The sequence below is a fragment of the Myxine glutinosa genome, chromosome 6 (genome assembly GCF_964187855.1).
Source record: "Myxine glutinosa chromosome 6, kmMyxGlut1.1, whole genome shotgun sequence".
Lineage (NCBI taxonomy): Eukaryota > Metazoa > Chordata > Myxini > Myxiniformes > Myxinidae > Myxine > Myxine glutinosa.
In genome coordinates this window covers 143,841,813-143,864,209 of record NC_136266.1, presented here as the reverse complement: position 1 = coordinate 143,864,209, position 22,397 = coordinate 143,841,813, and the positions used below count along the sequence as shown (strand labels likewise).

General features: G+C 44.2%; 1 protein-coding gene across 3 annotated transcripts in view; it reads right to left on the bottom strand.

Moving 5' to 3' along the window:
* SLC66A1 (solute carrier family 66 member 1) overlaps window positions 1–21,787 on the bottom strand; it is a 34,584-nt gene extending 12,797 nt beyond the window's left edge. The window contains exons 1-8 of one of the 3 annotated variants that reach the window (XM_078780637.1): window positions 21,745–21,787; window positions 21,336–21,691; window positions 20,039–20,296; window positions 19,366–19,495; window positions 10,807–10,894; window positions 10,298–10,440; window positions 7,408–7,491; window positions 173–355 (exon numbers count right to left, since the gene is read on the bottom strand). In XM_078780637.1, coding sequence (XP_078636763.1) covers window positions 173–355; window positions 7,408–7,491; window positions 10,298–10,440; window positions 10,807–10,894; window positions 19,366–19,495; window positions 20,039–20,244 — 834 coding nt within the window. In that variant the 5' untranslated portion in view covers window positions 20,245–20,296; window positions 21,336–21,691; window positions 21,745–21,787. Of the gene's footprint in view, window positions 1–172; window positions 356–7,407; window positions 7,492–10,297; window positions 10,441–10,806; window positions 10,895–19,365; window positions 19,496–20,038; window positions 20,297–21,327 lie in introns of all 3 variants that reach the window. The other 2 variants (XM_068121234.2, XM_078780638.1) reach the window with 2 other exon arrangements.
* Between the last annotated feature and the right edge of the window lie 610 nt (window positions 21,788–22,397).

Here is a 22,397-nt window from a genome sequence, read left to right as displayed (position 1 = left end):
CAAATAAGCTGTTCCTCAATCATAAACGGATAAGACGGCCGGACATGAACCAATTGCTTAGCCCCACTTTTCACGTCATATGGAGGGGTAATAAAACGGACAGGTAAGTACAAAGACAATACGATCCTGAAAGCGATTTGCATTCCTAGATCCCATAGTGGTGGAAGGATACGCAGATGTCCAGTGAAAGTGTTCCAAGGCTCCCGATGATCCAAGGGAGATGCCGGAGAATGTAACATCCTTCGCTCTCAAACTCTGGCTGTTTCAACAAGATGTCAAGGCCGTAGCCAAGATTTCCCATGATGACCAGCATGAACATAATCGGGGACACACCATCTGTAGACTTTCTCTGAAACTGCAACAAAGAAATGGAACACTTAAAACCAGCAACATTCATTTGCAACCTTATTCCAATTCCTAATCTTTAGCGAGTCGGATACAATTACAAGTGAATAAAAAAAAATTATGCTAAATTAAAACGGCAATGTAGGGATGACAAACTACAGTCTAAAAAAGGTCCTAAACAAGATAGGTATGATGTTGGTTTAGAGAGTAGCTAAGAGTATTGCCATCACATATCAACCCCTACATCACTGCCTCCAGACTATTGTCTAGGCCGAGGCCTAGGCAGAGCTAAAAGTATTAGAAGCTCCTATATTTCATTTCTGCATAAGTAAAACAAGCTCCTATATAATTTCAGGGACTTCTTCCAGCCTCAGTTGTCTTTCCTACTTTTCTTTTTGTCAACTTAGAGTAACTAATCACAAATGGAGATAATTATAGAATGCTGTTAGAGATGTCCATGCAGTTTGTAAGAAGTTGATGATGAACTTATATTGTAACATTGTACTTGGGCTGCTAATTTGTAGTCTCAGTATGTGGCTACACTACAAGAGTAATCAAGTACTGGTGTAACCAGTGGAGTGTTTGTAGAAGCTTGAAGCAGTAATTGATGAAGTGTAAATGAGGCAGTGATGTAGGGATTGTTATGTGATGGCAATACTGTTAACTACTCTCGAAATCAACATCATCCCTATCTTGTTTAATACCTTTTTTCAACTGTAGTTTGTCATCCCCACATTGCCTTTTTAATTTAGCATAAATTTTTTTATTCACTTGTTTCTGTAATTTTTTTACAATGTGTAATAACACAATGGTATATGGTACTCAGAGGATACCCAATCTTGGAGCAAAGTTGTCAAGATATCTTGGTCAGCAATGTCAAACACTGCACATGTGTTCCAAAATTGTCTTACGTAACCCTGACTATCTTGCAGCTCTGTCTTATTGCTCGTTTCTCAAAGAGTAATGTCTTCATCCAGCCTCATGCCACACAATGACCTGCACTTAGAAACGGCCAAAATAGTTAGTGGATTTACAGTTGAGAGAACAACATCAAAGTGATCATGCTGCAGCCTGATTTACAGAGCCATCTGCATGACATTTTCATGCAAATGTTCGTCAACATGCATAGGGGAGTACCTTACCCAATCCATACTCTCGCTGTTGTACACATACACTGGGGTATTCAGCAAATGTGTGAGTAAGAATTTCGTTTTCTGTACCTCAAGTACCTGCACTGTCCATACGAGAAGCTCTTATGTAGGCTTCAGCACTGAACACACCAGTGGGAAGTATGAATAGCTCAATATCAGACAAGTGTGTGACAATTGCAGAACGCACAGCTCCGTGTTGTTGTTGCGAGCCAATATGTGCAAATCAGCGAAAAACAGTTACCGTCATCCTTGATGTTTTTTGAAATCTGTGATGGTCTGGACATGCAAGAATCACATCTGGACCACCACAACTCATACCATTGGACCTGATGAAAACGAGACCAAGCATATTGCATGCTGAGCGCTGCCATTCCTCAGTGATGGTCGAGTACCTATGATCAGGCCATTCCTGTATATTGGCTGTCTGGGGGTAACTGTTATTAACATGTTTCTTTTTCTTGTCTGACTTTCCATCCTTGACATTCTGCTGTTAATTGGTGCGTTTGTTTTTCCCAGGTGGGTTAGCACTTGAACTGCAAACCTCTTTAATTGAGATGACCACATCATAATGACTGCCCATATCTCAGGTAGATGGACTTAGCTGCAACGGCCACAGCCAACCTTCTGTCGACATTGTGGGGTCCATAATCGGTGCCAGTTCCGTGGTACCACTGAGTAGGAAAACACACACATTTTGGTCAAATGTGCAAAGGTAAGCAGTTCGAGATCCATGCCTAAAGCATACCTGTCCATCTTGCTTTGCTAGATGTACTCATCCATGCTTGAACAAGTGCCCAGTCCCAAATAGCTTTTGATATGTCCCAGCATACAGGGGGCAATATCTCATGTGCTGGACTATTTTAGCATGGACTGCCTCATGGTGGTCTTCAGAACCTGTCACGACAAATGACAGCGAGCAGAACATGCAGTTCCCATCTGGCATTATACCTTTGATCTTAAGCACGTCTGGACGAGTGAAAGGCAAGTCATGACCACCAGCACTCACTCCATTTGGTTTCTCAAACGGAAGACAAAGCTGCACAAGCATTCCACTACCACTCAGCATCAACTGAGTGGAATTGAAATGGCCAAACTCGCTTCTCAGGCTCAGTGTTTCCTTGTGGCTTCTCATTCCACAACTTAGATTTACCTTTGTCAATTCCAGTCTTAGCAGAGTTGTAAGTCTTTCGCTCTGCAGCACAAGTACATTGCTTTTTTGCAGTTGGCTCATCGTTTTGGCACACACCAATAAGCTTGCGCTTTTTGGTGGCAGATGCAGCAGGGTTGTCATACAAGGGAAGGTCTTTTCTGAAGAGTTCCCTCAATCTCCTTGACACATTTTGTATTGATCCGATTCGATGCTGGGTCAAATGAAACGAGGTGCAACCCTACCAGCGTTTTCACTCTAGAGTCTAGACAGTGCAACATAGGCCATTCCGTCAGCAAATACCTTATCGGAAAGGTTTACAATTGCACAATCCAAAGACAGCCCTTGACATTTGTGTATAGTCATGGCATAATTCAAAATAAGCGGGAACTCGGTGCGATACACATAGTTTATCACTATGAATTTTCCCTTCACTTTCTCAATGTCACAGGGACTGCTCAGGTGGCCAAACTTGACAGATATGCAACCTGGTAGTACACTACTCACAATAAGTTAGGGATATTGGCAGGTTCTTTGGTGTGGTTGATTGTGTATTAATTATGTTGAAAAAGGTTGTTGGTCCTAATTCTATGGTTATTAATGTGTGAAAAAACCATTCTTGATTTCAATACCATAACCTTAACCCCGATAAAAATTAATAAATAAACACTCCCACAATATCCCTAACTTATTGCGAGTAGTGTACATCAACAATGGTGCCTATGGCACCATTGACTAGGCCTTCGTTGACATTTAAGTTGCGCCTGAGCATGACTCTCACCAACTGCTAGGTTCAAAACAGCTTCCAGTCCTGCTGTGTTGTTGGTCATTATTGAGGTTGTTCAGCTGTTTAGCTGCCTTGTCATGCCACTTGGCTGTACTTTTAGTTTCGTCAACCTGGTCGGTGCATTGTATTACATGCTTTTCAGAGTCCAACTGATTAAGCATGTCGCAATTCACCTTATTGCACTGTTTGAGTGGGAAAGAGACAGACTGGACTCATTCATGAATTCTGGAGATCATGAAATGTTTCCAAGACTGTGCCATCAACAAACCGTTCTTGAAGGGTAGCAATGCTTTCTTCAGTCAGACAACCACATCTCACACAATCCAGCATAGACGAGAATTTGCCATCCTTCTTCTGTCGTTCATCAATGGTGAGCTCATCATACACTAGAGTCGTTCCAAATGTTAACAGATGTTGCACTTCCCAGTTTGTGGCACATAGCCTTCTTGTCTATCACCTCAAACACTCTTTTCTTCCCCAATCCAAAACCTTGATCTTTTCTACCCCCACTGATTTCACCCCAAATCCACTTTTTTGAGGTGACTTTTGACTTCTTTCCTGGAAGTCCTTGGTGTCCTTGCGTTTTATACCTATCCTGCCTCCCCCCAAAAACATCTCCTGATGTCCCTGCTCTCAAATGTTGTGTTTGTGTGCTTCCTCCCCTTCTCTCCCCATCTTTTCGACCGCTCCCCTTTATACTTTGTTTGCTTGTTTGTTTGATTTGTTTGTTTGATAAATGTTAGCTCTTTCACGAGCCTCGACTCTGTATACAAAAAAAAAAAAAAATACAAAAAAAAAACAAAACACGATTGCCATTGACTGGCTGCAGTTGGAGCAAATCACCAACAAAGAGGGCACTGATATTTCCAAACCACTTGTCTCCCCCAAACAGTTCTTCCAGCCTCAGGTGAATATATGCCAAGTTGAGGCTGGAAACCATTGAAACTTCATCAATGATCAGAATTTTCAAGCTCCAAAGGGTGCTCTTCAGGACTTTCTGGGCTGTTTTAGACAGTGACCAGTAGCCTGCCTGCTTCCTTGCCTTCGTGCTCTACTGGTAACTGAAACAGCCGGTGAATAGTCACACCACCAACATTGAAAGCAGCCAAGCCAGTGGGTGCAGCAATGGCACACTTCAAATCGTCAGATGGCCACATATCAACCAGAGACTTTACAGCCTCGATGAGAAATGACTTCCCAGTGCCCCCGGAACATTCTCAAAGGCATGATGTCAGTGACATTTATTGGCTTCATGTTGACATTTATGTTGAAGGCGACCACGTTTTCAAAGATGCGCCTCTGATCGTCATTTAACATTGTGACCCTCTCTTTGAGTCAGTTTGATGGATGTATTGGCATTCATGCCGAACATGTCCCGCATAGCAGCCTTAGCTTCGCCAAACAACTGAGGATTGTCGTCCTCCTTGATGTTATTTTGTTCTCCTCCATCTGCCCGTCTGACTTAATTTTCTTGACAGTTGCCTGAGCTTTAAGCAGAGTCTGCAGTCGTGAGTGATATGCCAAACAGTCAATTTACTGGCAAGAGGCGATAAAATGCTTCCTCAGCAGTTTCATTCTCTTTGAGAAGAGAACTTTCGCCTGAAGGGTACGAAGAGAAGAATCAGGGAATAGAAGTAGTCTTGTCTGATCTACCCTTTCAAGATCAAATAGCATGTGATTTACCAGTCTGGGCTTGGACAGCTTTCTGTAAAATCGATCCCCATTGCTGTCTTTGCTGTACCAGTCATAGCTGGCCACAAAGTAATGCAGACATGTCCTCAAGGTCGTCTGGTCTGCTGGGATAGTAGTTCCTGTCAAGGTTTTGCTCAAAAATTTATTCACTGTCTGGGTCAATCTCACGAAGTTGTTTGAGCACCTTGTGGTTTTTCAACCTGCGACTCCTCATGAGGTATCAAAACAGATATCCACTTTACATCAGATTTTTCAGAGATGATCTCCAAGCAAGATGGAGTCTTCGTACAAACCACACTCTCTTGAGCACAAAACACACCAAAGCTCCACAGCAGACTGTAGACGCTCTTGGATTCACTAACTTCCTGCCAGATGTCGTGCATGTTGCTCCTTTCAGCTTTTGTGACATAACTGGTCACAGTGTGCAAGAGCCAAGGAGAATTCAGACACAAATTGTATGTCTACGTTGGCTTTCCACAGATAGAGGAGCAGAGGATTGTAGGCGTTGACCCTAATCTGACTCCGCACATGCAAGCTAGTATATTTTCTGGCGTTTTTTTCAGCTTTTCCTCCACACAGTGCAACTTTGCAGTTTCACACGCTTCACATGGAAACCCAAATTTGCAATTGGTAATGAAAGTGCTGCCATGCTTGCGCCTAACTTTGCAGTAGGCACTACACTTGTGTAGCTGGTACGTAGTGACCAGGGCATGGAGGTGAGGATTGTTTTCCTGGTCTGGAATGTGGCAGGTAATCGTGGATGGGATGATGGTCATGTGGATTTTTGGAGGTGCTTTGGACATTTGACAAAGCTGCAACAAGGGGATTTCCCAGGCAAGAGCTTGAATGCCTGACATTTTGAGAAGTGAAAGATATTCATGGCACCTTGGATGGTGGAAGTTGAGGATTGATTGACTGCTCTGGAAAAATGAAGCAGCAACAGACAGGTGGCCATAGAAGGCCTCATTCCACATAGAGGCCAGATCACCTCTGTACGGTGGCGTGACCCCGGTGGAGAGTTCACTTTGGGTGAAAATATTTGAAGCAGAGACCTCAGAGGTCTGAGAACACAAAACCAGAATGGGACCACACAAGTGTGGATCGTTCCACCCTCCATCATCCTCATGCCTGTATGTTGGTGGGTACCTTCATTGGGGTGTCACATGGGCTGATCGTTCCCTCCTCCATAACCTTCGTGCCAGCCATTTGACTGCTGTCTTTCAGGCAATACCCTGAGAGCGAACTTAGCGATTCTGAGTTAGAATTAATGCCAACACAGGTTTCTTATTCATGGGGGAGTAGGTCCGTTGGCCTGATCTGGTTTTCCCATTTCTTTCCATCATATCATACATCTCTTCTTCAAATATATACACATTTCTTTATTTCATTTTATTGTAACCAATAATTAAATCAGTTTGACCCCCATGTTTTGCTTTGCATTTTTGCCTGTCGTAACACTAATCTATCACGTACGGACGGATGGATGGATGGATGGATGGATAACCCGAAAACCATGTCCCCGGCAACGAAGTCGGCGCAGGCCTAACTCAAAGTACTCGCGCCCTACAGGAGCCGCCAGGGGGTTCATGTTATAACCACCTTTAGAGGCCATTTTTCCCTGCAAAGCGGGGGTTGGCCTTTTTCGGGAACCGTGGTTGTTGGTTTTTTTTGGTCCCCTTTTTGAAGCAATGTTTTATGGCCGGATGCCCTTCCTGCCGCCAACCCTTTTTGCCGCCTTTAACGACAAACAGGGAATTACCAGTGAACTGGTACTCAATTAGCCGACCTCAGAAGGATGACAGGCTGAGTCAACCCCCCTGGCGTTAATTCAGCGATCGACCGGGATTCGAACCCAGGATCCTAGGATCCTAAGCAGGCACCCTAGCCGCTAGCCCAACACCAGGGTTATGGCACCCATGTTATTATCCTTAAATTATTAACACCAGAGCAGAGTGCCCACCTTACAGGCGATGCTGTTCCAAGCCTGAAACACGTTCTTTTATTTCCCTTTATTTGGGTGGTGTATAGACAACATAATGCTGCCTCAATCGCTCCCAAAAAAAATAAACTGAACCCAGGTTGCGTATATGGAGCAAAATCATGCATACTGCGCTTATGTGCATATACAGCCATGATATTTCCAACTGATTAGATTGCAGACGAGATCATTTACAGAGAAAAATAAATGCATGGTGTTTGCCAGGAATGCTGTTCCAAATCATCTGATCATGTAGGGTAGAGGACAAGAAGCAAAATAATAATAATAAATAAAGGTTCAGTCATACATTTTTGTTGAGTTGTGGCAAACGAGAGCCGAGGTACAACAGGCAGGACAGGCTGCCACAGACGTAACCAGTCACCACCTCCACCTGCACGCAAGACAATTATTTTGATGTTATTAGGAACTTTAACCAAATGAGTCGATCAAGCCAATTACACATTGAAACTCAAAAAAAAAAAGACAGTATTCTGCTAGCTTTGTTTTAACTACCCATTCACAAGGAATATCACCAAAACCTACCTGAAATATTCACTGGATATCAAGCTACTAAACATATCACCTTAACTTATTTCAAATTCCACAGGTACTTAAATTTCAGTCTTTGCAGGAACATTCCTGAAAAACAACCTCAATAGGTTCTGCCTCAATAGTTGGATGCATCTATTTATTTACAGTCACGTGAAAAAGTAAGTACACCCCATGTAAAGTTTTGACATTTTCAACATATTTCAACACAGCTATTTGATCTTCATTTCAACAATATTGATAGATAAAGGTGATATAATATAACAAATATCATGAAACATTTACATTTTGTAGACCATTGTATAATTTAAATAAACATAAATGCGAATTTCGCATGTGCAAAAAGTAAGTACACCCTTGGCTCTAATAGGTGGAATTGCCCCCTTTGGCAGAAACAACCTCAAGTAGGCGTTTCTTCTAACTGTCGACCAGTCTCTGACATCAACTGGGAGAAATTTTTGCCCACTCCTCCATGCAGAATTCTTTCAGCTGTGCGATGTATAAGGGGTTTCTTGCATGCACAGCTCGTTTCAAATCCCCCCACAACATCTCGATGGAATTTAGATACGGGCTTTGACTTGGCCATTCCAGAACCCTCCATTTCTTTCTTTTCAGCAATTCCTTGGTGGATTTACTGGTATGTTTAGGGTCATTGTCATGTTGCAAGGTCCACCTTCGGTTGAGCTTCATCTTTCCGACAGATGGCCTCACATTATCCTCAAGCACCCTCTGCTACAATGAAGAATTCATAGTGGATTCTATAATGGTGAGCTGCCCAGGCCCTGATGCAGCAAAGCTGCCCCAAACCATATTTCCACCACCATGCTTTACAGTTGGTATCAGGTTCTTGTGGTCAAATGCTGTCTTTGGTTTTCGCCAAACATGTCTTCTGGTACTGTGGCCAAGTAGCTCTACCTTTCACTCATCTGTCCAGAGCACATTGTTCCAGAAGTGCTGGTCTTTGCCTAGGTGTTCATTGGCAAACTTTAGTCTTGCCCTGATGTTCTTTCTGGACAGCAAAGGTTTCCTCTTGGCACACCTCCCATGTAGATCAAATTTGTGCAGCCTCTTTCTAATGGTAGACTCGTGCACTTTGACAACAGTAGCAAGAGCAACCTGTACGTCCCGTGATGACATTCTGGGGTTCTTCGAGACTTCTTTCAGCATCTTGCGGTCTGCTCTCGGGCTGAACTTGCTGGGGAGGCCTGGCCTGAACAAGTTGGCAGTTGTTTGGAATCTTCTCCACTTATAGATGATCTTCCGGACAGTCGAATGATTGATTTCAAACTGTTTGGAGATCTTTTTAAATCCCTTCCCAGACTTGTAGGCATCTATAACCTTCTTTCTGAAGGCCTCAGAGCTCTTTTGATCTCGGCATGGTGACGCCGCACACTTCAACAACAAAGAGCAAACCAAACTAAATGTCTGATGATCAAATAAGACAGGTTCCTCCATGATCCTCTCTAATGATGTTCTAATCATTTGCACCTGAGCTGGTGCACCTGATTCTAATTTTAGGTATTTGAAGTAGTGATAAATGTAGGGGTGTACTTACCTTTTTCCACGTGCGAAATTTGCATTTATGTTAATTTAAATTATACAATGGACTACAAAATGTAAATGTTTCATGATATTTGTTATATTATATCACCTTTATCTATCAATATTGTTGAAATGAAGATCAAATAGCTGTATGTTGAAATATGTTGAAAAAGTCAAAACTTTATACGGGTGTACTTACTTTTTCACGCGACTGTGTACCGAGACAGCAAGGAAACTAATACCCCCCTCACCACCCAGAATTCTAGGCTATTCCCAAGGGGCTGGCAGGATGGCCTAGATTATATGCACACTCATCTCCAAGCTGTCCACAGCCTGGGTGTAAATCACGACCCAGCTATAAATCCTGCTGTTTATCCTATACATCATCCTGCCGTTTCACAAGTAGGGCAATTCAATATGTATCCCAGCCCTCGGAGTGACGTTAAACTGGGTGTCGTCCTGTCTGCGGGCATTTGTTAGTGGACGTTAAAGATCCCAGGGTGCCTCACGAAGAGTAGGCGGGCTATAGCTGGCACCATGAGAAAATTACAAATTCCTGCCCCAACTACTTAATCGAGCGTCAGGCATTGCCAGCCAGTTCACGAAAGACTTTCCCAAAAACTTATCCTGGCCATCCTGACAAAAACGTGGGAATAATTGTCGTTATTGAAGAGGAGGAAGAAGAAGCAGCCATTTCAAAGGTAACCCTAATTTCGTCAACAATAAACTGCCCACTCCCACCTCTCCCCTTGCATCGTTTTGCTCTTTGACGAGCTGAAATGTAAATTTTGTTTTTCTCAAACTTGATCTTCATCTCAATTTAATCTTCAGCCCCAGTCTTGAACAGATACATGGAAGCAACCTCTGCTGAAAACTTTATCGAACAACAACTGTTGCAAAACATAAAAGCTTACAGTTAAACATTTTAACCACACCCCTGTTTCAAGCCGTTTCCACCCAACCTCACCTCACCTCAGACCCCTCCCACCCATCCTGTACAACTTATATTCAATGAATAATCCCACAAACAACTATGAACAAAGCTTGTGCACCAGAGTTCAGAAAACAATGTGTACTCCAACAGTGCAAGTCCGTTGTCATCGTACATTGACCAGTGGTTGAATAAACAGCAGTGACCGGCTAGGCCCTCTAGTCAGAGGGATTTCTGGTCGGCTCGGCACGGACCCAAACAACCAGGCAAGTGGTCCGACCAAACACACCACAGCAAGACAGTTCATAATCCGAGTGGCTGTGGGTGCAAAGCACATCAGAATCAAAGAAAGGAATCAATTCTAAAATTTAGGATCAGAAGAGCAGAAAACTGGTTGAAGAACTATTCAATGAGCAATTTCAATTAATTTGTTAATCTTTCCATTTTTCATGTTTGTTACTAATGCACATCGAATGCAATAATAATAATGCATTTATTTTATATAGCGCTTTTTAGGAAGCCCAAAGACACTTTGACAGAGTGCAAAACATAATGCATAGCAAAACATAAAAACAATTGCAAAAAAGAAGAATCAATAGGGAAATATTCAAAGCACAAAGGAGGGAGAAGGAGAGGAGATAGTCAATACTAATGCTTCTTCACTGGTATGCCTTTCCAACTTACCTGCAGACCTTCGGTTTTTAAACTTGTAATACAGGAACTGTGAGACCATCACGGAATCCATGGATACGTAGTACACAGCTGTATATCTCTGCGTCGTCAGAGCAAGGGGTGGGGGAGGGGGAGGGGGGCAGGAGGAATAAAGCAGCAGGATATTGATATGGCAAAGTATAAATATCTTCATCTACTTGTATGCAAATAGAAAACCAAAGTTTGAAAAATAAAATACAACAAGCGTTATGCCTAGGTCCCCCGTCGGGGAAGTGATGTGAGTTGACAAAGTGGAACACGCAGAAAACATGCTATGATATGATATTTCGCTCACAAGGGTCAGACATACATGGAGGCGGCCATCTTGGATTTTGACGTGGCGACCCAATTTTCAATAGCGTTTTTCCTTATGCCTAGATACACCCACACCAGAAGGTACTTCGCTTATTTTTCAAGATATTTCGCTCACAAGGTTCAGACATATATATGGTGGCGGCCGTCCTGGATTTTGACGTGGCGACCCACTTTACAATAGCAGTCTTCCTTATGCCGAGATACACCCACACACCAAATTAGAAGTTGGTACTTCGCTTATCTTTCAAGATATCCTTCTCACAAGATTCAGACATACATGGCGGCGGCCATCTTGGATTTTGACGTGGCGACCCAATTTTAAACAGCGTTCTTCCGTGTGCCTAGATACACCCACACACCAAATTAGAAGTTGGTACTTCGCTTATTTTTCAAGATATTCATCTCACAAGGTTTTTTTTTTTTTTTTTTTTTTTGTATACTCAATCGCGGCTAATCGTGGCTTTCGCGGCTCGTGAAAGCTAAAAGAAAGAAATGAAAGAAAGGTTCAGACATACATGGCGGCGGCCATCTTGGATTTTGACGTGGCGACCCAATTTTCAATAGCGTTCTTCCTTATGGCAAGATACACCCACACACCAAATTAGAAGTTGGTACTTCGCTTATTTTTCAAGATATGCAGGTTACAAGGTTCAGACATACATGGCATCAGACATACATGGCGGCGGCCATCTTGGATTTTGACGTGGGTTGCACCCACACACCAAATTCGAATGCAGTCCTTCGCTTACGCACGCACACACTGACGGATGGACAAGCCATAGTCCCCCTTTCGCTCCGCTGAGCGACGGGGGACAAAAATCGAAATATGGCAACAAACAGTTAATCTAATATATAAAACAGAACAGTGTATTTGTCTGCATGTCCTGGAACTACTCCAGAGACCATTGGGCCGATAGACACCAAATTTTCAGGGTATACTCAGGGGGTCCCTTCCTTCGGTTTTTCCACAACTCCCTTAGGCCCCGATTATTTTAATGCCGTGAACAAACTTTCGTCACAACACAACAAATATCATTTGTGCCAAATTTTATTGCAATCCCATCAGCGGTTTTGGAGAAGAAGTTTCAAGTGTTTATGGACTGACGGACAACGCACCATAACATAAGCTCACCTGAACTTCGTTCCAGGTGAGCGAAAAATCGATATTATAATAGCCGTAGATGATTCTGTCTGTCTGTTGGGCGTCTGTCCGGGGTGTGGCTTACTCGGTTTGCAGAGTAGCTCCACCCATAGCTCCACCCATTCTGGGAGAGCCTTCGCTTCATATAAACAAATATCCACCATTTTATTAACTCGCATAGCTTTGAGGCCTGCTTTGTAGGCCCATGGTGTCTTGCTCTCTCTCCCAGTTTTATTTCAAATCAAATTCGATATATCATTTCATTTTTCACAGTCGCTAACATAGTTTTAGACTCGGTTGAAAAAAAACGGGAAGAAAATCCGATGAAAGTTGCCCTTTATAGAACGAAATGAATTCTCAAAGGCCTGTAACTTCAAGGCCATCGAGTCTCTCTCACCTTTATCTCCAATCTAACTCACCATCTGATTTCATTTTTATCGATGGTTTTGGACTCGGTGTCAGCAACGCGGGAAAATGCAGAGATATATTTTTAAAAATACACCATATCACCGCCAACAACCGCCCAATATGTATCATACACCGCCCAACATGTATCATACACCGCCCAACATGACAGACGGCAACATGTCGCCATTATCGCTTTTTCTTTAAACTGAGTGAACCGAGCCGAACCAAATAAACCGAGTGAATTCACAGTTTACTTTTGATGACAGTCGTCACAAAACGACATATATTTCTTCGTTTTTATTTCATTTAACATTATTAGCCGGAAGTAAAATATGGTTCAGGAAATTACCGAGATATTTCTTCGTTTCTTTATTTATTAGTTATTTGCGCATACACTTTAAATTGGTTTATTTGAAATCTTTAATTTTCACAATGTAATATATTTGGCATTTGATAATGACGAGACACTTCCTCTTGACTCGTGACAATTCATGCGTTGCGTGGAAACTTCCATTTCCAAAATGAATGACAGTCGATGAAGAACGACTTGGTGTCAGCAACGCGGGAAAATGCAGATATATTTTTTAAAATACACCATATCACCGCCCAACACCGCCCAACATGACACAGACAGCAACATGTCGACATTGTCGCTTTTTCTTTAAACCGAGTGAACCGAGCCGAACCGAATACACCGAGTGAATTCACCGAGCGAATTTCATCCAATTCCACCGAGTTTCATGAAACCGAGAGATATTTCTTCATTTTTATTTTATTAGTTACCAGCAGAAGTACCCAGCGTTGCCGGGCGGGGGAGGGGGGAAGGGCACGTACACTTTAAACATGTATATACATGTGGGATATATACATATATATGTGTGTGTGTGTGTGTGTGTGTGTGTGTGTGTGTGTGTGTGTGTGTGTGTGTGTGTGTGTGTGTGTGTGTGTGTCACGCACATGCATTCACATGTTATCAGAAGTAAATACATTGTGTAGATGACATAATTTGTGCATCTGATAAATTGCCAGTAACCATTTTGTGAAACTGAATATGTCGAAATGTCACACACGTCCATGCCCGTGGGATTCCCACAGGTGACCCCACTTGTCTTACTATACTTCACCAAATGTCCGTCTGTCTGTCCGTCCGTTCCCAGGTACTGCAAAAACGGCTGAAACGATCGAAACAATTTTTGGTGGGTAATCCTGGGAAACCCTGGAGAAAAATAGGCTATATTGTTTTACCAATTTCAGGTTTGGTCTCCGCCTAATGTTTTTTTTCCCCACACCTCTGGATACGCTTCGTTTTCTTTTGACCTCACTGGTTGTGACGTGAAACGCAATCAGTGGATAACTCATGACACCCAGGAACATTGCAGACTCCGTTCACATCACTTCTGGGTACACTTGACATTTTACCTCTGGGTACACCGAAACTATATCGTAAACATTATTCATATCCACGAAACGCCTCCACATTACCTCAGAGCAATTCAAACCGTGAACACAGCGAATATTGGGGAGTCCATTGATCGTGTCCAAGGGATGACACTATCGTAAGCCTTATTCATATCATCTCTTATTATAATCGAGCAAACGTATATGGTTACGTCGTTATGTATGTTTGTTTATATGCGACGCAAACGTCTTCTTCTTCAAATAAAAAAACAATAGGCCCCCTTTCGCTCCGCGGTGTGACGGGGGACAATTAACATCCTCTTACTTTTAGACTGCTGAGACCCCTCAGACCTTTGATGACCCCTCAAAGACCACCAATACCCCTCAAAGACCACCAATACCCCTCAAAGACCACCAATACCCCTCAAAGACCACCAATACCCCTCAAAGACCACCAATACCCCTCAAAGACCACCAATACCCCTCAAAGACCACCAATACCCCTCGAAGACCACCAATACCCCTCGAAGACCACCAATACCCCTCGAAGACCACCAATACCCCTCGAAGACCACCAATACCCCTCAAAGACCACCAAAACACCCTTGAAGGCCCTGCGGCTCAGAAATACCCTGAAGACCAAAATACCCAGATGAACTAAAAGACCCTGAAGACCCCAAAGACCCTTTAGACCCCAAAGACCCTTTCGACCCCAAAGACCCAAAACACCCCAAAGACCCAAAACACCCCAAAGACCCAAAGAATCCAAAAGACTCTGAAGACCCAAAAGACACCGAAATGGTCAAAGATGCCTATCCCTCTGAAACGACGTGTGGTGGGGCACGCGGAGCGTGCCGAATCACACTATTATAGTAAATATGACCAAAACACTTTAATCCCAATGTCGTGAATACAGAGTAAATGGATTGAAGCGGTGTATGGTTCATGATTCAATGATAAGCGGTGTGCGGTACTAACAACCGCGGAAGTAAGAAATTCACCTCAGTTTTTTGATAGCTTGTTATTAACCCAACCCTTGAGGTATATAGATTACAGTAAATTTTCCCTCAGTTCTGTCAGTAAAATTTACCTCAGATGTCGGGATTCCTCCAAATTTCTTTGTTTAATGTTATAAACAGCATTAGCGGCTGTTTAAAAAGCTAATTATATGCGTTTGTGGTTTATAATATATTACAAGCTGGGCTACGCCACCGTTAGACTTTGTCTCGTTTCCATAAAAATACTACATCCAAAATCTGGACTTCTGGATCAGGTAATGATGAACTTCCAATCTCTCCTATTCCTCTTGGCTCTTCTGAACACTTTGCCAAGGCCCATAATATATCTGGCTATTGCAAGAGAACATCCTTAACGAAGCAGAATTATGGCTGCTTGCACAGGCCAACTGGCAAGGATTGCAAACTGCCCTCACAAAAGGATTGGGTTCGACCAATTACACAACACCTGACATTGACTCCACCTTTCATTAGAACTGTAAGGCTCACAACAAGCATGTGTGTCTATAATTAGGCATTCCAGAAAACACCATCTTGAAAACACCAGTGCTGAACTCTCCAACCAGTCTCCTTCCACATTATGGTGGTTCCTTGGCAAGTTCATTCCCAGTGTTTACTCCCCATCCATCCCCTCAAATGGCATCACTGCATACTCTGCCCGAATCAAGGCAGAATGTATTGAAACCGTTTGCCTCTAAATCTCATTTATCCAACCCATCCCACTCTATCCCCTCGACTATGTATCCTTCTTACCTGAGAAGGTGGAGAAAGTTCTGTCCGGCCTTGAATCCGCTTCAGCAACAGGCCCCAACAGTCAGTGTGCATGTTGTGAAATCCTGCTCTGCTGTTTCGCTTTCCCTTTGTCTGTCCTATTCATCCTTTGCCATTTCCATTGGCCAGGAAGTCAGCAAACCACTTCAGTCATCAAGAAGCATGAAAAACCAACTACAGACCAGTGAGCTTACTTCCAATTGAAGCAAAGTCATGGAATTCATCATTTGTGCCATTTTAAAGTAGTTTGTGTTTTCAAACAGTCTGATCTCTGTCCATCGGTTTGGATCCTGTCTCAGAATTCGACATGACACGGCACGCGACAACACCTAACACCTAACGCCAGCCACCAGACGCCCGCCGACCGACAGGCTACACAACACCAGATGATCTCTGACCATCAGTTTGAATCCTGTCTCAGAATCCGACACGGCACGCTACACAACACCTAACGCCAGCCACCAGATGCCCGCCAACCGACACGCTACACAACACCAGATGATCTCTGACCATCAGTTTAAATACTGTCTCAGAATTCGACAATAATAGCACACTACACGACACCTGGCACGGCATGTTACACGACGCCAAACGCCCGGCACACGACACGCTACACGATACCCGACGCCCGTCACCCAACACGTCACATGACACCAGATGATCACCAACCATCAGTTTGGATTCCGTCACAGAATCCGACACGGCATGGCACGCTACACGACACCAGGCACAGCATGCAGCACGACACCAGGCACAGCACGGCACGGCACGCAACACCAGACACCCGGCACGGCACACTACATGACACCAGACGCCGGACCTGGCACGCTACAAGACATCCGACGCCAGATGATCTCTGACCATCAGTTTTGATTCTGTCTCAGAATCTGACAGCATGCTACACAACATCTGACGCCCGCCGCCAAACCTGGCAGGCTACACTACCGGTCAAAAGTTTTAGAACACCTCAAATTTTCCAGTTTTTATTGAAATTTAAGCAATAACCAGTCCAGTGAATAACCTGAAATGGTACAAAGGTGAGCAGTAAACTGCTCGAGGTTAAAAAAAAAAAGTTTAAGTTAGCAAAAACGGAAAAATAATGCAAATTGCACAGTTATATTGTAGAAAAAGAAAAAAAAAAAGGCTTTCTTCAAGGAACAAGTAATGGGTTAACAACTTACAGCTGATCTGAAGCAAGGTAAGTAAATTAAGCCTTGAAAGTTGATGCAAACAATTCCTACAGGTGTCCCCACCTCTGCTGATTACTCGATTACAAACCCCATCTGTATAAAAGCAGTATTGGAACAGACTGTTATTACACCCTCTGAAGCATTATTTGGATAATATTGCACTGCAGGAAGTAGTATATTGGAAACTGGAGGAAACTCTGACAGGAAGAGGTCTGGTAGACGCAAAGCCACAACAGAATCAGAAGACAAGTTTCTGAGAGTCAACAGCTTGCGTGATGGGCGGCTCACAGGACAACAGCTTCAAGCACAGCATAACACTGGTCGAAGTAAACAAGTCTCAGTTTCAACTGTGAAGAGAAGACAGCTGCAGGTTTGACGGGTCGAGTGGCAGTAAGAAAGCCATTGCTAAGATGGCAAAATAATAAAAAGAGGCTTGGCTGGGCCATGAAGCACCACCAGTGGACTACTGAAGACTGGAAGAAGCTATAAGTTAATCAGCAGTATGGACTGATGAATCAAAATTTGAAATCTTTGGTTCATCACGCAGGGTGTTTGTATGCCATCGAGTACGCAAAAGGATGGTTCCTCAGTGTGTGACACCAACTGTCAAACATGGAGGAGGAAGCATGATGGTCTGGGGCTCTTTTGTTGGATCCAGAGTCAGCGACTTGCACAGAGTGACTGGCACCCTGAACCAAAAGGGCTACCACAGCATTTTGCAGCGCCATGCAATACCCTCTGGTATATGCCTAGTTGGTCAGGGGATTCATCCTACAGCAAGATAATGACCCCAAACACACCTCCAGGCTATGTCAAAACTACCTTCGAGGAAAATAAGACGGTAGGCTTCAAATAATGGAATGGCCAGCACAGTCTCCAGACTTAAACCACATCAAGGTGGTTTGGAATGAACTGGACAGAAGGGTGAAAGCAAGCAACCTACAAGTGCAACACATTTGTGGGAACTTCTGCAACAGTGATGGGAAGAACTTCCCGAACAATATTTGATTTCCATTGTAGAAAGAATGCCACGAGTGTGTTCGGCGGTTATATCTGCAAAAGGTGGCTACTTTGCCGAGTCAAAAATTGAAATGAAATTTTGTTAAACAAAATGATTCTATGATTTATTTTTTATCTCCAATTGTTTATTTGTTCTATGCTTAATTTCAGAGTACATTGAAACATTAAACTGCGTAAATTTCAATAAAAACTGGAAAAATTGAGGTGTTCTAAAACTTTTGACTGGTAGTGTGCATGACACCAGATGATCTCTGACAATCAGTTTGGATTCTTTCAGGCACTCAACTCTGACATGCTGCTATTCCTCTCTCAACAATGGTTGGAAGCCAACTCTTAAGAGGTCAGGATGGTCTCTTTGGCCACATCTCAGGCATTTGACAGTCTGCATCTTGCTTTACGCTCAAGCTCTCTGCCTGCGGGCAAAAAGGAAGCCTTCATTCCTCCACTCGTGCAATCAACGTGTTGCTATCAATGGATCTCTCTCCTCTCCGAGTTGAGGCTGGAGTTCGTTCTCCAAATCAGTGTGTTGGGCCTCCAGTTCCTCATTGATACAAAAGATCTCGCCAATGATCTGGAAAAATCTGCCCTTACTTTTGCAGAAGACCACATTGTCATACAGTCCCCCATGGCACTGCTCGGCAGACTGCATCTACATCATTCTCTGCAGATGTGGAATCGATTAGATACTCATCTGATAAATGGAACACGTCCGTCAATCCTGGAAAATATCACCCTGTCACTTCAGAAGGATCATACGAACCCACCCATTTCCATGGTTAACGATGATGAAATTCAATCTCGTGAATTTCTGGGCTTCACCATCAGCTATGACCTCTTTAAGTCAATCACATTGCAAAGCAGGCCTCCATAGCCAACCGCAGAGTGGGCATCCCCATCGATTAAAGTATTTCCTTGAAAATCTGAGCAACTGTCGACAAGGCTTCTGTTCATAGTTCAATGGAGCACTGCTCTCCACCATGGGCTCGTGCCCCAGGATCATATTTGCATTTCCTCGATTCTGTGGCATTTCCTGCAAAAAGGCCAAAACACAAGGTCTGATGCTTTCACATCTCAGGCAGGGTCTGTCTTTTTTATTGTATTATTTATTTATTTTGCTCCTCCCACATCCCCTCTACTCTACCCTACTCCACTCTCGACATTTTTTTTATTTTTAAGGATAAAGCACAGACAGTGGTAAACCACCCAAATAAACCGCTTCAGCAGCACCAGCATTGTGCAAAGAGTACACTGGTACGGTACATCAAATTGGTACCTGAAGTGGAAGTTGATCAGTGAGCAAGCAGCCAATGAGGTTTGCGGTGTCTCCGGCAAGCCAAAGGAGGAGAAAAGTGAAGGAGAGAGCCTTGTCAGCAGAGCCTGACCTATAAGATTCCCAAAGCTGCCTGCCTCACACATTCCACAAGATAAAAAAAAATTAATTAAAACGCAGCACAACAACCATAGAACCTTCAGTTAACCAATCAGTTGCAAGATGAACCTCAAGGTTTACTCGATCACTTGACATCCACATGCACCTCACATTGAATTGCTCAACATGTGCATGTGATTAAACGAGGGGGGAAAGAGTACAGCAATTTGCACAGCATGATGAAGCAAACTTTCAACATCAAAAACTCATCAAAAGTGCTTCTCTAATTCACAAAGACCAAGGAAAAAAAAAAAAAAAACAAAAAAAAAAACTATGACCAAGAGACAAGACCAAGACCAAGAGACATACAAAAACAAAAACTATGCAAATAAACATGGCCGATGCACCCATGGACCTTTCACAAAACAGTGAAGCAAGTATTTGACCGACATTTCAAAACATTTATGACAAACTAAAAGCATTGTGGGGTAAAATGGACGTGTAAGCAACGTATTCGACATAACATCCAGTTTGTATGGGATATTCAAATGACCCTCTCCACCCTTACACAGCTTACGGTAAGGCTGACAGGAAGAAGCAGAAGAGAGAGATGAGGCCCATGAAGACGCTCGCATAGTCCAACGAACTCTCAGCACACTCACCAAAGGTGTGCTCTACCCAAGGTATGGAACCGTTCGGGCATGGCAATTTGTCATCAGATTCAGCAAATTCACAGTTTGGTAACCAGCTGCCATTCCTTGGATTTCCTCTTAGCCACAGCATCTTTATCTCAAAATGTCAGTGCACAGAGACTCCCGGAGTCAGGAAAAGGAATCTGGGAAAGAAATAAGTATTGGGAAGGTATGGGGAGGACAAAGGTGGGGGTGGGAAGGGGGGAGGGGGGCGGGCGTGGGGTTTGGGATGGGGATGATTTAAACAGAAGCTAAGGTAATAACATTAAAAATAAATGAAATCAAACTTCAACATATTATGGTTCAACACAACGCGAGACTCGGCACAGTACACACATGTCCCAACACACTACACCACACGCATCACTCGTCCCAACAGACCACACGCTATATGAGACACCGGACACGACACCGCATGCCCGACACGGCGCGCTACACGGCACCCGACACGGCGCGCTACACGGCACCCGACACGGCGCGCTACACGGCACCCGACACGGCGCGCTACACGGCACCCGACACGGCGCGCTACACGGCACCCGACACGGCGCGCTACACGGCACCCGACACGGCGCGCTACACGGCACCCGACACGGCGCGCTACACGGCACCCGACACGGCGCTCTACACGACGCCCGACCCGGCGCTCTACACGGTGCCCGACCCGGCGCTCTACACGGTGCCCGACCCGGCGCTCTACACGGTGCCCGACCCGGCGCTCTACACGGTGCCCGACCCGGCGCTCTACACGGTGCCCGACCCGGCGCTCTACACGGTGCCCGACCCGGCGCTCTACACGGTGCCCGACCCGGCGCTCTACACGGTGCCCGACCCGGCGCTCTACACGGTGCCCGACCCGGCGCTCTTCACGGCGCCCTACCCGGCGCGCTACACGGCACAGCACGCTACACGGCACCCGACCCGGCATAACACAACTTTCTGCCCGATGTATAAATAATTTGAATCACCTCCCTCGTCATGTGATTGAATCTGACACATTAAATTCTGCTCTTGCGAAGCATTGGTTCGACCAACCCTTCAAGTTTAACCCCCATATTGACATTAGAGTCTAAGACAGTGCGGACGGACGAGCGGCACATAAGCTTCGCTTTAGGTCTCAAAATCCAGTAATTCCAGGAACACACAACACTCCATAACACAACACACGGCTCACCTGTTCACCTGTTCACAACTGAGTCCCCACGTTCCACCACATCTCTTGCCGTTTGATCGTAAAACTGACTTCACCTGATCCACTCGTACAACACCTCCAGCAGCGTGTGACGATTTCAATCAAAAGCCGTGAAACTACAGCCCAATCAGAGGACCCGAACCAACCCCACAACAGAACACAAACAAAATCACCAACTACCTGTAGCCACTCAGGGTTACATATACCAACGTGACACTCTTCAGCCAATCACCATTCTGCATGCGCCTTTTTTATTGTTTTATTTTTAGATCACCAACCCAAAAATAAAACTTCACAGAACTTCCTGGTTCGCTTTGGCAGGACGTTTTGCGAGAAGAGTTGCTGTCTCCATTAAACTTGCTGTCTCCATTTGCTGTCTCCATTTGCGAGAAGAGTTGCGTGTTGTCGCGTCTCCATTAAACGTTCAAAATCCCCAAGGTGTAAATGTAAAATAATAAAATACCTACCGCGCCTTACACCGTCATGGCTTACACCTGACGTTTGACAATATTTCGCGGGTGGACAACTGAACGTGGATTGGCCTGGTTCGTGACGTGCCCCCTGGTGACCTTCAAGCAGATCCACCACAAGTCGTACACCAAATCTAAAACGACCTCCAGGAAAGTATTTCGTTTTCCTTCGTTTATCACATCAAAAATAAATGAATAAATAGCTGGTTTGATGATACCACCCGTTTACTGCCATTGGAGGCGACATTCTCACCTGTTGTTATTCAAAAAACTGACGAGATGTTTTTGGTTCACGAATGATCAAGTGACCACTATATTCGTCATATGTGTGCGTCTGTCTGTGTGTGTGTCTGTGTGTCTGTCTGTCCGCAGCATAACTACCCGATGATATCATCCGGTCTTGATGAAACCTGGGTGGGAGGTTGATATCATGATCAAGTTGTGTCCTGCGTGGAGTGGGCGTATTGCGCCCATTGTAGGCGGAGCCACGCCCGAAAAAGATGTCTTTTTAGGGGGTAATCGATTTCAAGCTACATCTTCTCCGAAAGGTTTGGTGGAATCTGACAGGGGTTTCGATATTTG